Below are 15478 nucleotides of genomic sequence, written 5' to 3'. Positions count from 1 at the left end.
CACCTGGTCTACGTTAGTCCACAGAGAAGAAGGAGGAGGAGGTAAGATATGCGTGTGTGAGGAGAGTAAAGTCAACAGTAACTTCCTCCATGGATATAGAGTGGTGGTTCTGCAGCTACTGCTCCCTAAAAATACAGGACCCTTGGGGATGAATAAACACAGCCTGTGCTGTTGCTGGATTGAAGGCAGGGGAGCCTTATGGGGAGCATCAGGAGTTTATGTGTGGAGGGAACGAGGAGACATTAAGAGCTACAGAACAGCTCACACACAGTTCACTTAAAAAGGAACTTATAAAATAAAATGTTATATTTTATTTTATTAAATATCTGTTAATTAAATGGTTAAAATGTCATGTGGAGTAATTTGATGTAAAACTGCTCATTTCAGAGAATATTTTCAGAGAATACTTGCTGGAAGCAAAGATGCAATTTAGCTTTTGCCATTAACCCATCCATGCAGTAAACACAAACACTGACACTGACATACAGTATCGTGAGCAAACGTGCCCAGAGTGGTGGGCAGGTTCCTTGCAGTTCCTTGCTCACCACAAGCATTTTTATGCATGAATGTGATAAGCTGAGCAAGTGACAAACACTGACTTGGTCACAATGCTTATCTTACAAATGTACTGGTTAGGTTGCTGCAGACATGGCAACACTTGGTTCAAAGCACCACACAGTAAACAATGGTAAATGTTAAGCTTTTCTACAATTAACCATATCACACATTGCCATTAGATGTGGAAATGCACAAACAGCTTGTCTTTTGTCTAAAGAAACAGAAGCACAACCACTAGAATAAGACTTTCAGAAGTAATACTGCTTTTGTTGCTGAATGCAATCAAATCCTGACTGACAGCAATGCTCAAAATCAATAACAGAAATGCTTCCGTGGACAGCAGACACAGTAACTTTTTTAAAACTTTAGGAGAAACTATAAATAAGCTCACTACTTTTATTATTACAGCATATTTTTGTAAGCGTATTAAATTTTATTAGACCTTTAACCAAACAATTGGACCTAGTTAAGTGAAGAAACTCGAAACTGGATCCAAAAACAATAAAAACATCCTTCAACACAGGAAATACCAAAAGTTGTTGATCATTTTATTTGATTTTTTTTCCTCTACATCTCTGGAAACTTTGAATCACCATTTCAGTGCAGTACAGGCTAGAGACACAGACACACATACTTTACACACTTACATACACACACAGGGCCCCAGTTATCACTTTGTTCTTTCTATAGTACATCTTAAAGAGCTTCTTGTTTTAAAAGCCCAGCCCAAGGGAGAACACTGGGATGTGATTTGATTCACTCACAAATACAGAGTCCAAGGTATTTAAGCTTAACTGCAAGTGGGCAATACTGCTCCCCTTTTTACTCCGGACATGAGCATGCTGTGCAGGGGTGTTTATGGACTCGCGGCACTGCTTATGTACTGCTTATGAATGAAATAAAACCTTATCATAATCAGTTTTCATCAGAATATGGACTAATTAGATAATCACCATCCTAAAGAGCACACTTGGAGATAAGCAGACATTCCTTGAACTGTGTGTACAAATTTATGACAGCATCCTGTCTTGGGCTACTCAAGGCCTTTTTTTTTCCCCAAAGTGGGGCACAATATAACATTGTCTACTGCAGCATTTCTTCAATCCTGGCTCTGAAGTACCTCATTCACTGTGCTTTTTAGCGTCTCCGCTTGTTCCAACATACCTGAACTCATTAACTAACTAAAAAGCCCTTAATTAAGTTAAAATGAGTGTGTTAGATCAAGCAGAACACTAAAATTAGCATTGTGGGGCTACTTCAGGTCATTTTTTTTATTGAAACACTGGGTCTACTGAATACACCCAGGGTACCAGAGAACATCAAAATCTTCACTGGTGAACAGCACCAGTACGTTTCTAGGCATAAATCAATGCCATTAGAATCTTCTCATTCAGAAGCATCGTTAAGATTAAAAAAAAAATGTATTTAAATGTCCGAGGTTCATAATCCATTGACGACAGCTGTGGAATATTTCCCCAAGTCTGTCTCTGTCTCTGTGAATATGGATTATAGAGGAGCACACTGCACTAATGTGTACTCCAGGTCATGACCCCACCCCTCCATCACGCGTGGCAGACTGAGGAATGTCTGAGTTTTGGGTGCACGGTTGACCCTCCCCCACCAATTAGGACTTGTGGAAGATGGAGGGAGACTATGAACCGCCTGAAGAAGAAGTCCAGTAGCATCAAACTACACAGAGCCGGGCTGACTACTTAATACATGAACACGCTTTCTTTATAAAAAAAAAAAAAAAGTGTTTACCACCCTTATTCGCCCTGATAATGATGAGGATGTGTCTGCGGATCACATTGAAGAAGTTCTTTCAGGCAGACACTTTTTTTTTTTTTTTTTTTTTAAAGAACAAGGGATTGGTTGGTCAGTGAGAAAAGTCTGTCGACAGGGATTTAAGGAGGAAAGAAGAGTAGGGTCGTCATCCACATGTAGCCATACGTCTTATTTATGCCTGCTTCCCCTCCTCTTCATTGCTGCTGTACACTGTGGGCAATACCACTTTCCTTTAGGCGCCTCAGTCAAGCCCACACAGCCGTAGTGGAACCACTCAATCGGACACTGCAGAAAGAAGGAAAGAGTTCAGATCAAAGCACTCTCCATTTTTCCCCTATTTTTTAAAAAGGGGCTACAGACATACATGAGTGCACTAACACAGACTGACTGTCCAAGCAGTAGGTGAAAAGGCTAATCTACTCAGTCACACAGACATTAGAGATTATTAGAGAGAGGATATCTATTAAGTACTTCACACTGTTATTAGTAATTGTAGTGTAATATGTCTGGCATCAATTCAAAATATGGTGATTAAGACCTGAGATCAGGGGTCTAATTAAATCATCTCTCCCTTATTTTATTAATTCCTTGAATACACACGAGGGAATTTCACGTATGAAGCTTATGAGTTTATATTGAGAAACATCTATGAATTACTTGGTACTAGTGGAAGTTTTGTAATTAGGACAATATTCGAATTGAGTTGAGTTTTCTTCCTCCTGGTTTTCCCAGATTATTTTGTAAAACGGGGTGCGCGTAATCAAATGTTCACCCCTCATCCAATCTTTAAGGCTGTGAATCACTCTAAAAGCAAAAGCCCTATTCTGAGGTCCTGGGGTAATTTTCTCTTTTATGGTGGGTCCTCTGTGATTTTATTCGCATCTGGAATGGCCATGCATGTGAGTTTCGTCACCTCGCGTTTAATAAAATATAAAAGCTATTTTGCCACTGCAATTACACTTTGGGAGCGCGTTTCCACGGAGATCCATGTAAAAACACAATAGCAAGTGGAAATGGAGGAGCTACTGAATGCGATGTCATGTGACTAAAAAAAAAAAAAAAAAACCCTCTCTTATCCCTCCTGTTTTTTCAATGGCAGTTCAGATGCAATTTTTCACAGACGTCCCCCTGAGAAACTAATCCCATCCGGGTAGGGCTTAAGTCAGTCAATTGTCAAGTGTCTCACTCTCCTTAATAACCAATGAAATATAAAGCAGGGAAAATCTTACTGATGAATTGCGCTTTTTAAAGAAAGCAAATGTGGATGTCCGTGTACAAACAAGTGAAAATTAAAAAGATTGAGAAACATGACAGAAAAGTGTAAGTGTAAAAGTAAACTAGATAAATCATATCAGCATGTACAAGTACAGGTGAAATGATCACGCTCAAACCAGGAGAGTGAAGCATAGTATATAATTGAGCAGCCATAAAATGCCCATTAAAAAAAAATCTGCCAATATATGATGCTGGTTGAGCTAGTTGCATCATGGACATGCAATTTTTTTTCCTCTGCAGACTTTTGTAAAAGTAATCTTAAGTACATGGCATTTGCTTAATTGTACTGAATTTTTGAAAAAAAAAAACAAAAAAAAAACTGCGGGTTAATACTACTACTCCAACTACACATTAAACCAGGCAATCGTTCTGACTTCCTAAACTAAAGTATAATTCTATTTGCTGAAAAAAAATTGTAACTGAAAATGTTAGAATTGTGTAATTGCATTGCTCTTGCTTTAAACTTAATGCTTCTAACTAGTCATAAGATAATACACTAAGAAATACAAACAGCTGTTTGTACTCAGTGTGGTACAGCTAACAAAGCTTTGGGTCACTTATGAAAAAAAAAGAAGAAAAAGTTAGTCTGGAGTTCTAACAGTACATTAACTGCTGCCAAGTTTGCATAAAAAAATATTAAAAACATCCAATATTTATGACTCAACATCCTGTAGTGTGGAGGAACACGCTTTTATGTAAAGCACAACGTTCACATGATGTCTAATTTAAAAGAGCTGAACGTGAAGAGCGTGAGTAAGATGTGAGAGAGTGAGAACATGTGCGTTGAATGAGGAGGATATGTGGCTGGGTTTCAGTGCTGCAGCAGAGGAATGAGTACTTACATCCTGGTTATCACAGCCAACCATCTCACCATAAGACACCTGCAAACAGAAAGAGAATCTTTTAGGTAAATGTGCTCACACACATGCATTCATGCACCTGCAAAGAGAGACATGGTACTTACTGGTGCTTTGATGTACAAAAACACGCGCACACACACACAGAACTTATCTTTCGACAACACAGTTTCAACAAAAGCAGCAGTTTTTGTGGCCCACCATAAGACAGAATGCCTTCTCATAGAGACAATGCTTTTGCACACACACATTCAGCCAGGTGTGTATGCCAGGGAGAGACCCCTAATTAAATTTATTTGATAACAGACAGTAAAACATGAATAACATTGTTGTACTATTAATCAGAGTGCCTTAACATTAAACCTTTTACTGTCATTATTTTTTTCTCTATTTTCCCAGCTATCTGAAAGGCCAATTAACCAATTCCACATTCCATCCCCAAATCAATAAAATTAGCTCAACACTAGGAAGGCAAAATTAGTCAATTGTGTCAGCCTCCTCTGACACATATAAAGTCAACCACTAGTTAATATTAGCTGATAGACATCTGCGCTGACAAGCATCACACTACTTTACAGTAAAAATAAAGCAAAGACATTTAACACATAATTTAGTTTCAGTATTTTCCTAGAATTCCTAGAATAGTTTTAATGCATGCATTTGTGATGTAGAAGCCTTTTGTTTTCTTTATATGTTATGTCATTTGTTAAAGCCATCTATATTCTTACTTTTATGGTTGATAAATGACTGATATTCTTTTTAATAATAATTTCTACTTTGTGCTTTGCATGTAAATTGACTGAGAATTTTGAAAAGCACTATTTAAATAAAATGTATTGTGATAATAATAATAATAATAATAATAATAATAATAATAATAATTATTATTATTATTATTATTATTATTATTATTATAAGCAACTTCACATAGACCTTCTACCTCAAAATAACAGATTTAAATTCATATTGCTGCTTCACTGACTTTTTTTAGGCTTATTTAGGGTCAACAACAAACAAAGATATAAATATGGATGAAGACTGTGGGCCATACTCTGGGTTCATTTAACCTGTATTTGTGCATGCTGTCTGAACAGTTAGGAATACAATCAGAAACAATAACACTGATAATCATGAGGGCAGTGTACTCAATAGTTTAAGCAAAAAACAACTACTGCCATATGCACACACAAAAAAAGAAACTCTGGCAAAAAAACAACAAAATTAAGAGTTTACATCACCACTTATACCCATGGTTTTCAACCTGTGGGCTGCAGCCCCCAGGTGGCCTCAGAGGTACTGCAAGGGGGGCGTGGGCCAAGATTACTTTTTTTTTTCTATTCAACAAAGTAAAAATTCCTTTAGTATATAGATAGCTCAGCAAGCTTGACAAAATAGGTCAAGCCTGTTCACTGGTTTCATGAATAAATGGTCATAACAGCGTCTTTCTTTAACAGAAGACCCTGAAGCTGAACCATGTACAAGTGAATCAGCCACTGCAACTCAGATCGAGAGAACCGAGAAAAGAAAGAATAAATCGAATCAAAAAGAAAAACACAGCAGAGAGGACCTAGCACTAGGCTTCATGTTCACAGGAATAGAAAATGCTGAATGATGATTGATGGTTGCGCTGCATTTAGTACAGATGGTACAGAAATATTCCCAGGGGCGTGGGAAGTTTTGCGATGGGTTTAGTGGGTCGTTGGAAAGATTTGGGAACCCCTGACTCATACTAGGGGTGTGCCATATCGTATCGTACACGATAATATCGTCAACATTTTTAAATATCGTGAAAGATATTATACCCTAAAAATATTGTGCCATATCTCCCACCCCATTTCCAATTATATATCTACTAGAGACAGATTATTTCTGTTCGTTATCATTATTTTTACTTTAATCCTGGACATATGGAGATATTTATAGTGCATTATTAACAACATTATGACATTCTGGATCATTATTTTCTATTACAAATCTGATAAATTGTATTTTTTAATGTCTAGAGGTGTGCAGTATTATATTGTATGTCATAATAAAATAAATATTTTTTAATTTTCCTGCAGTGTATAGTGTATTTTTGAATTATTATTATTATTTTTTTGAGTGTTTTGTCATATCGCCAAAAGCATCGGTATCGCGAAAATAGCATGAAATATCATGATATTATTTTAGGGCCATATCGCCCACCCCTAACTCATACCTTTGCCCCATTTCCTCTTTAGTAATATTTTTGGTCTCTAGTGAAGGTACCGCTTAACACCTACGGCATTATAAATGTCAAACAAGTATGTTGGCAGTGGTGGTAACAACGTTTTAATATGTCGGTTTAATTTTGGTATGAGTGTATTAATGAACCATAATACTGAGAATATTGTCTTGGTGCTGCATGTGGGTAATGCAGTTTGAAGCTGAAGTTAATCAAGGTGCTCTCACAGCACTTAAAAAAATTAACATAATATGATAAAATGTGATTTATTCTACAGCCCTAAGTGTGCATTCATACCTGGTTGCAGATACAGTAGCGAGGCTCATTGGGGTCGTATGTCCAGTCCACTTGGCCACTGCTGTCACTCTCAGGCAGTGCTGCTGTCTGCTGGACCAGCTCATGAGCCAGGGCTGAGGAGGAGGAGCAGGACGACAGGGAGGAAGAGGAGGAGGACGAGGAGGACTGATGATTGGAAGACTTGGTGTTGCTTCTGTAGGAGAGGGTGAGAAAATGAGCAAGTGAGTGAAAAAAACAAGCACGGACACAGTAAGAGAGACACAGATATACACAGAGAAAGATAATGGGGTAGGCTTTAGTCCATGTTCAATATTAGTGTAATGTGAGGAAACACTCACACACTTTCTGAGGTAATCAGTGAGAACGACAAAATTGAAGATTTGTCTTTAACAGCTATTTCTTACTTGTTCTTGCGTCCTGTGCGGGAATCTGAGCTGTTGCTGGGTGTGAGGGGCTGTGTGAGAGTGGAGGCCAGTGCAGAGGATGAGTAGCCAGACGAGTCTCTGTTTAGAGCAAACTCCCGACCCAAGAAATCATTGTTTTTAATAGCCTCATAGCTCGCCTTCAGGCTGGACGTTCTCCTGCCCTCTTTCATCTGCAACAAACACACATACGCATATTATAGATTTATTATTACACAAACCTGCTCTCCTTTGACAAAGTATATATCTACATTGACCTTCCTATACAATCTAAAAAACGTAAAAAGATGTAGCCTCTGACAAAAACTCATCAATTAGCAGAATTATAGAAGACACAGGAAAGTATCTGTACAGATCTCAAAGGAACGTAAGGAACACACCACAAAGGGTGCTTTAAATATATAGATTTGAGAAGTTATCATAGAATTTATTTATTCATTAATTTATTCAGATAATGTAATAGCCTTTGCATAAATCAACATTAAATTCTTCATGATTTTCAAGAATAAAGTAAAGGTTTTAGTAATGAAAACCACAGTCTTAAGACTTTATGCCAATCTAAAAATATATGAAACATGTATTATATTATATACAATAAAACATCAATTTGTTCAAATTGACTGAAATGTTTAAAATGGTTGGGGGCTAAAATGGTTTGGGGGCTGAAATGGTTTGGGGGCTGAAATGGTTTGGGGGCTGAAATGGTTTGGGGGCTGAAATGGTTTGGGGGCTGAAATGGTTTGGGGGCTGAAATGTTTGAAATGGTTGGGGGCTGAAATGGTTTGGGGCTAAAATGTTTGAAATGGTTGGGGGCTGAAATGGTTTGGGGCTAAAATGTTTGAAATGGTTGGGGGCTGAAATGGTTTGGGGCTAAAATGTTTGAAATGGTTGGGGGCTGAAATGGTTTGGGGGCTGAAATGGTTTGGGGGCTGAAATGGTTTGGGGCTACACCTAGGCAGTTATCATTAAACTGGGAGATATGGTGGATAAAAAAATGTGGAAATGATAATGAAATAATGAATTTTACCTGTGCTGTGGCCTGTACTGCTTGGGCTGCTGCCATAGTAATAGCCCCTGCACCAGCAGCTGGACCAGCTGGCAAAGAACTCAGGTTATAGGAGGAAAGAGACTGGGAGGAGTTGGCGTTGTACGCATTGTTTGAGGAGGTGGAGGTACTGTTCACTCTGCATCCTATTTTACACACAGACACACAGGGAAACATGCAGTTTAACACAAACATGGCTGAATACAAGGAGTCATAATAATAAAACAGAACTGAAGATAAAGCTTAAATAACTAAATTAGAACACAAATACATGATAGGCAGGGTGTGCTTTGCTTACCAGGCGTATTCTCTTTAGAAGCATCTGATGTGAGTGTTGAGAGCAGGGCTTCAGATTTAAACTTCTTCTCTGGCACGTGCTCAGTAGTGTGGTGGGTTGGAGCGCTGTACTTCCTCTCTGATAAGGAGAAAGAAAGACACACAAACATGTGAGCAACAGGAGAGAAACAATGCTTGAAAGCAAGTAAGAGCTTAAAAGTAAGGCTGCAACGATTTGTTGACATGTACACTAACAATTTAAAAACTAATAGACTAATTGTTCATTTGCATCAGCAACGCATTACACAAAGTGCTGGGGACAGAAACACAATGGGGGAGAGGTGAGAGTTGTTCACGCTATTGACACTAAGATTGGTCTCAGTTATTAAATGAGCACAAATACAATAGATTACATATTTACATAATAAATGCTAGCACATTCCAGTTAAAGACAATTCAATTTTAAACATATAAATGCATATAAAAGTCATTTAAAAGTTCATGTTTAGCTGTTTCTATTCCTTACACTTCATTTTATTTTCCATTACGCTTTAATTATAAATATTTCCATGATTTTTCACGACTCTATGCCTTCAAGGCAAATTTTCATGACCATACGATTTTTAAAACGTCAGTGCAAAAAACAACTAAAACTATAATTAAAATGTATTATAGTAGGTTTAAAATTAATTAGGTAAAATGTGAGACACAATCTTTAATAATAAAATGTGTGTCAGATCCTGAGAGCTCCATTGTTTAGGGCTAAATTACTGAATTAACTCTGATCTGACGTATTTGTTAACTTAGAATAAATTCTCTCAATCGATAAACTGAAACACAAAGATTTGTAGACCAAACTTCCATGACTTTTTCTAAACTTTCTGGGTGTTTTTATTTTTCTAAAACTTATCCAGGTCTGGAAATTGCTATTTTCAAATTTCTTGACTTTTCCAGGTTTTCACGACCGTACGAACTCTTTATTTAGCATGTTTAGACACGGCTAATAAACTGTGCAGTCATACAGTGAACACAGATAGAGGACTGTCTTACTTTCTGCTGTGGTGTGAGAGTGGACATGGTGGTTATTGACAGGTTGAGAAGGGCTGTCCATTTCCAACGACCCTACAGAAAAGAAGAAAGGTAAGTTAAGAAAGGCTGCTTAAACAACTAATAAATTAAACAAGCATTCTTATGCACATAGCACTGCATAATTAAGAGATCCACATTTCCCAGCTGATGTCCTCACATATGATAACTAGCTTGGCAGACAGACTACACTTACGTCTCTCCAGGATCTCAGTGATTCCTGCATTATCAGCCTCCAATTCCATTTTAAATTTGGCCAACTCCTGATCCAACTTCCTCAAGTGTCGATCCACCTGAGCGCACACAAAATCATACAATCCTTAACTGAACTATGAAGAATTGTTTATCATCAGACATCAGAATAACAAGCTTTCACAGCATATACAAAAACATCTTTCCAATTCATTCCACACATAAGAGTACATTCACAATGAGTGACTGCCTCTAGTGGACATAAAGTGGACATAAAGTGTACTGCGGTACAATCATCCATACTCACCAGATCATAGATTTGATTGGCTAGCTGAACTTTTTCATCTGCATCTTCCAAAGCCTTATAGTAATCCTGAATAAAAGAGACAGAGGAGAAGATATGCATTAATTACAGCTTCTGCAATCAAAATTAATACTTTATTACAGGCTAAGCAAAACAGCCAAAAATAATTTAATAATACAGTTCATTAAGTGTGGAAAAACAAAACTGTGAATAGTAAACATCACAATTAGATGTGTTTAGAGGGCTGATTAAGGGCTGATTCAGAATTTAACAACTTTAACCAATTAGTTATTTTTAGCAGATGCTCCAACCACGGATTCCACAGAGAATTGCATCTTTTGTTCTGTACCTTCTTAATAACCTCCATCTGCTCTTCCCTCCATTCTGGTTTGTTCTTTTTAGCGTTGGCAAAGAACTCATTAACTCTCTGTTCCAGCTGGTCCATCGCATCTGAAAAGCAGGAAGAGGGTCATTATTTGCAAGTGGATGACCAACTAAGAGATATGTGTACTAACAGTGGACAGCTATGTGTCAAGCCTGCAACTGGATAAAAATAAAAAATAAAAAATAAAACAGGAGTGTTCCAGTGGTTTTCCTAAAATTTGAGAACTTTTGTTTTTAGAGGGCAATATTTTTATGTGAGAATAACAAACACGTCATATCAGTGTTATACACATTTATTTGTTTGAGTGTCATTTGTTTCGCTATTTAATGTGATGCTTATTTTCTTCTGTGAAGATATTTATGTATAATAGTTTTTGTGTTGATATATTACATTATTTTTATGTTACATAAATTATTATTACTTCACACAGAATCTTAAGTTTTTTTTTTGTTTTTTTTTTAAGTTTTACAATTTTTCAGTTACTAGAGCTCTCATGGTTCTTTCTTCTCTGCTCCATGCACTCAGCATCTATAATTAACTACTTTATTATAAAACACATTCAAATTTTGGTCAAACTTTAGAACATAAAGTTACGACTAAATTGGGAAATAGAAAAGTGGTGGTAAAACATCATCTGAAATGTTTCCCTTGATCCCATTACCAGAAAAATGCTGATAAAGGATTTCATACATTTTTTTCAGTTTCTGACATTTATCACAAATAGTTTCAGGGAAATTGTAAAAAATATGTAGTTAATCTTCTCTTGATTTTTTAATTTTTCCATTTCTGCATCTTGTAACAAAAATCTGATGATATAATGGTCAGTGTAATGTTTATTTATTTAATTTTTATGACCGTTTTAGGTTAAATGCAAAAATCGAAAATTTGACGTAAAACTCATTATTTATTTTTTTAAATATAGTTTTTCATCGACTTTTCCAAATTTCATTTTTTTCCCCTAATTTTTTTCATTTTTGCATTTTACCATCCGATTTGTGTTACAAGATGCAAAAATTGACAAATTTAAAAATCGAAAGAATTTCATTTTTCATGAAATTCTGTCTGTGAATAGCTTAAATGAAAAACTAGATAATTAATTATTATATTTTGGACGAATTATAATAATTTGGATGAATCCCATTTCGTCTTCGCTATACTGAATGGAAATAATAATAATAATTAAGTTTTAAACCCAATTTTCTATTTTCAAATTTAGCTTGATAATTTTGTTAAGAGAATGAAAAAAAAAACAAAATTTCCTCCTGCAATTAATCATGTGAAGAGCAGAAATGAAAATCTACATAATTTGAGAAATTGAAGAAAACCCGTTTAAAAAGTGAAATAATAGAGTTGTAATGTGTTTCAGTGTTTTTATGGGTCAGTAAAGTGCAGTGGTTGCAGGGCTGAAGTCTCAGCGGTCAGACTCTGAGAGAGAACCGCTGAATGCAGTGCCTTACTCTGAACCTGCAGGTCCATCTCTCGCATTTCCGTAAACCTGTCGCGGAGATCCATGGGTAGCTGCTCGATCACTGCCGGAGAGAAGAAAAAGCGGAGTTAGGAGCTAGCCTAGCGGCTAACGACCGCGCGGCCGTTTCCCCGCGACACGGGCCTCCCCCAGCACACGAACACACCGCCACCACAGCGAGCGAACACAGAAACACCTATACTCACTCTCCAGGTAGTCCTCCAGGTACAGCATGGTGGCTAACGGGGTATTTTTCGAGGTTTTGCAGAAAACGGAGAACTCTTCAATATGGCGCCTCGCCTCGCTGAACGCCGAAGAAAAAAAAGGCGATTTCGGAGGGGCGGGGCCTGGCGGCGTAGACGTGCACAGGGATTGGTCGGTGACTTACTTACGCAGCACCCGCCTTCACTGAAAATGCTCATGGTATTTGTAGTTTTTATTAAAGGAACGCGCACAGCGTGTTAATGGACTGTATACAAAACAAGCATAACATTATGACCACCTTGTATGTCTTTATGTCCCGTGTAAAGCTTTATGTGGGCTATAATTTAGGATTAGTGGATGAACAACACAAACTGTGAAGTGAACGATTCTTGACTCTTTGGTTTTATTTATTGCTTTATTTATTTTGTGTTTTTTGTGTTACATTTTCTGTTTTAGCTTTTTGCCATTTTATTTATTTTATCCATTTCGTCCTTTTATTTATTGATTTCCTCCCTGCAGGCACATAACGGTATTAGACGTTATCCTGACGTAATATTTCTGACCTCTGAATCTGACCTCATGACCAACTTTTACCCTAAAATTAACGTCTATGGACGTTGGTGGCAAGCTGGGATTTAACTTTTGGCCTTGTAGCTTTTTATTTCATTTATTTTATCGTTTTATTTAATATTATTTTTTTTAAATATTTTATTATTTAAATGATTTATCTCTTTATTTTATTGCTTTACATTTTAGCCTGTCCACTTATCCTTTTAATCTGAATTATTTTATTTCTTCTTAACTAAATATTTTATTATTTGCTGTTTTTTGAATGTTTTTACCTTTTAATTTTGATTGTTTTGTTTATGAAGGTCCTTGTTTAAGCTCTTCGGATTTACCTGATTTTAATTGTAATTTAAATGTATTTTTTTCAGTCACTTTAGGTCGTAAATGCTCAGCTGCATTGAAAATGAGGGTTACCCTCAATGTATTACAGAGTAAAAAAAGGTTCAGTATAGAACATGATACAGATTTTTCATATTTAGTTTTCAGTATTCACTGTTGCAGTATGGAGCATAATACGTATTTCTTCTATTCAGAATAATAATACATTTTATACTGTCAAACCGCTGTCGTGGATCAATATGAGGGAATAACACAAAGGCTAAACAGACTCTCCTTAGAAATCTCAAGGCCGAGTAAAGAAAGAGTTCAGGTATGGAAAGGAGGGGTTAGTTTCCACGATCAGCCTGAAGAGGGCAGCAGTGAATGACTTTTCATTTACAGGCACATTGGTTTACAGTTGGTAATTCAATATATACAACTTGCCTCAAATTGCTTTCATTTGTAACTTAAATAAATGTATTTGTAGCACCAGACCAGAATAAATTATGATATAAAGCAGAGTGTTAACCTTTTTTACTGTGCGACCCCTTTTTAGGTTCAAAATATGTTGTGACCCCCACATCCCAAATTCACCCCCAATCATCAACCTTAGGAAAGGTACACTGCCTGGCCAAAAAAAGGTCCCCAGCTGGATTTAACTAAGCAAATGATCTAAGGTTGCTGCCGTTTGTCAGGTTTAGGTTCAGCAACAGTATGTGCTGAAAGAATGAGATCAGCTGACTACCTGAATATACTGAATATAGACCAGGTTATTCCATCAATGGATATTTTCTTAGCTGATGGCACGTGAATATTCCAAGACGAAAATGCCAGGATTCATGGAGCTGGAATTGTGAAAGAGTGGTTCAGGGAGCATGAGATTATCATTTTTACACATATTTTTTATCGTTGATGAAAATTATAAAATCTTAAAGACCATTTGGTACTTTTAGCAGTGTGGGCACTGTGCCATGTCCTACTGGAAAATGAAATCAGCATCTTAATAAAAGTTGTCAGCAGAGGGAAGCACAGTGGACCAACACCAGCAGATGACTAAGACGAAGACTAATTAGTCTTATTCAATATTCAAATTTTCTGAGACACAGATTTTTGTTTTTTCATTGGCTGCAAGCCATGACAATAAACCATCAACAATAACAGAAAAAAATGCTTAAAATAGATTGCTCTGTGTGTAATACATCTGTATAATATATGAGTTTCACATTTTAAAACTGAATTACTAAAATAAAGTACCTTTTCAAAGATATTCATATTTCTGTGAGATAGTATATATATATATATATATATATATATATATATATATATATATATATATATATATATATATATATATATATATATATATAATATATATAAATCAGTACATACTTAGAGATGTCATAAGCAGACCTCTGAGGAAATCTGAAATGCTAGAAAAATGTTAGATATTTAAGCCACAAGCGCACCAGCACTACCCCTGTCTCTCACTGGACCGTCGTGACTTTGGGCTGTGTGAAATACTCCCTGATGGCTCATGAGAAAGAACATGGATTCTCTGATGAGGTTCTGTGTGTATTTATAGCTGGACTGTTTGTGCAGCAGAATCACCAGCAACTAAAGCCCAATCTGCAGTGTAGTGGTGTACCAAGATTTAAGGTATAATAATGGATATAGGAAGATGGTAAGATAATAATTACACAACAAATATAGAATTTAATCTAATAAAATAAAGACTTTACTTTATTATATTATTCTATAAACCACGGACAACATTTCTCCCAACTTTCCCCCCAAAAATGGTCATTTAGAGCATTTATTTGCAGAAAATGAGAAATGGCTGAAATATCAAAAAAGAGCTTTCAGACCTCATATAATGCAAAGAAAACAATCTTTCATATTCATAAAGTTTTAAGAGTTAAGAAATCAATATTTGGTGGAATGATCCTGGTTTTTAATCACAGTTTTATCATGTTCTCCACCACCAGTCTTACATGATGCTTTTGAATAACTTAATGCCACTCCTGGAGCAAGAATTTAAGCAGTTCAGCTTGGTTGGATGGTTGTGATCATCCATCTCTTGATCCTCTTGATTATATTCCAGAGGTTTTTAATTTGGTAAAATCAAAGAAATTCATAATTTTGAAGTGGCCTTTTTTTCCAGAGCTTTATATATACAAAAACTCCATATCTGCTATGTGGTGATCCTCTGGGGTCCTGAGCATTGAATAACAGGGTG

At 36.4% G+C, this 15478-nt stretch overlaps 1 protein-coding gene across 1 annotated transcript; it reads right to left on the bottom strand.

Annotated features, from left to right (window-relative positions):
* Window positions 1-1085: 1085 nt before the first annotated feature.
* ing3 (inhibitor of growth family, member 3) lies at window positions 1086-12479 on the bottom strand. The gene is made up of 12 exons (XM_007252394.4): window positions 12360-12479; window positions 12146-12217; window positions 10653-10753; window positions 10307-10372; window positions 10004-10100; window positions 9772-9843; window positions 8744-8860; window positions 8428-8591; window positions 7383-7573; window positions 6979-7171; window positions 4461-4499; window positions 1086-2628 (listed from the first exon to the last, which is right to left on the bottom strand). Exons 1-12 carry the CDS (start codon window positions 12385-12387, stop codon window positions 2512-2514), a joined length of 1257 nt encoding a protein of 418 aa, XP_007252456.3. The 5' UTR covers window positions 12388-12479; the 3' UTR covers window positions 1086-2511.
* Between the last annotated feature and the right edge of the window lie 2999 nt (window positions 12480-15478).

The sequence above is a fragment of the Astyanax mexicanus genome, chromosome 2, assembly GCF_023375975.1.
Source record: "Astyanax mexicanus isolate ESR-SI-001 chromosome 2, AstMex3_surface, whole genome shotgun sequence".
In the NCBI taxonomy this organism is placed as follows: domain Eukaryota; kingdom Metazoa; phylum Chordata; class Actinopteri; order Characiformes; family Acestrorhamphidae; genus Astyanax; species Astyanax mexicanus.
This window is presented reverse-complemented; position numbering and strand designations above follow the sequence as displayed.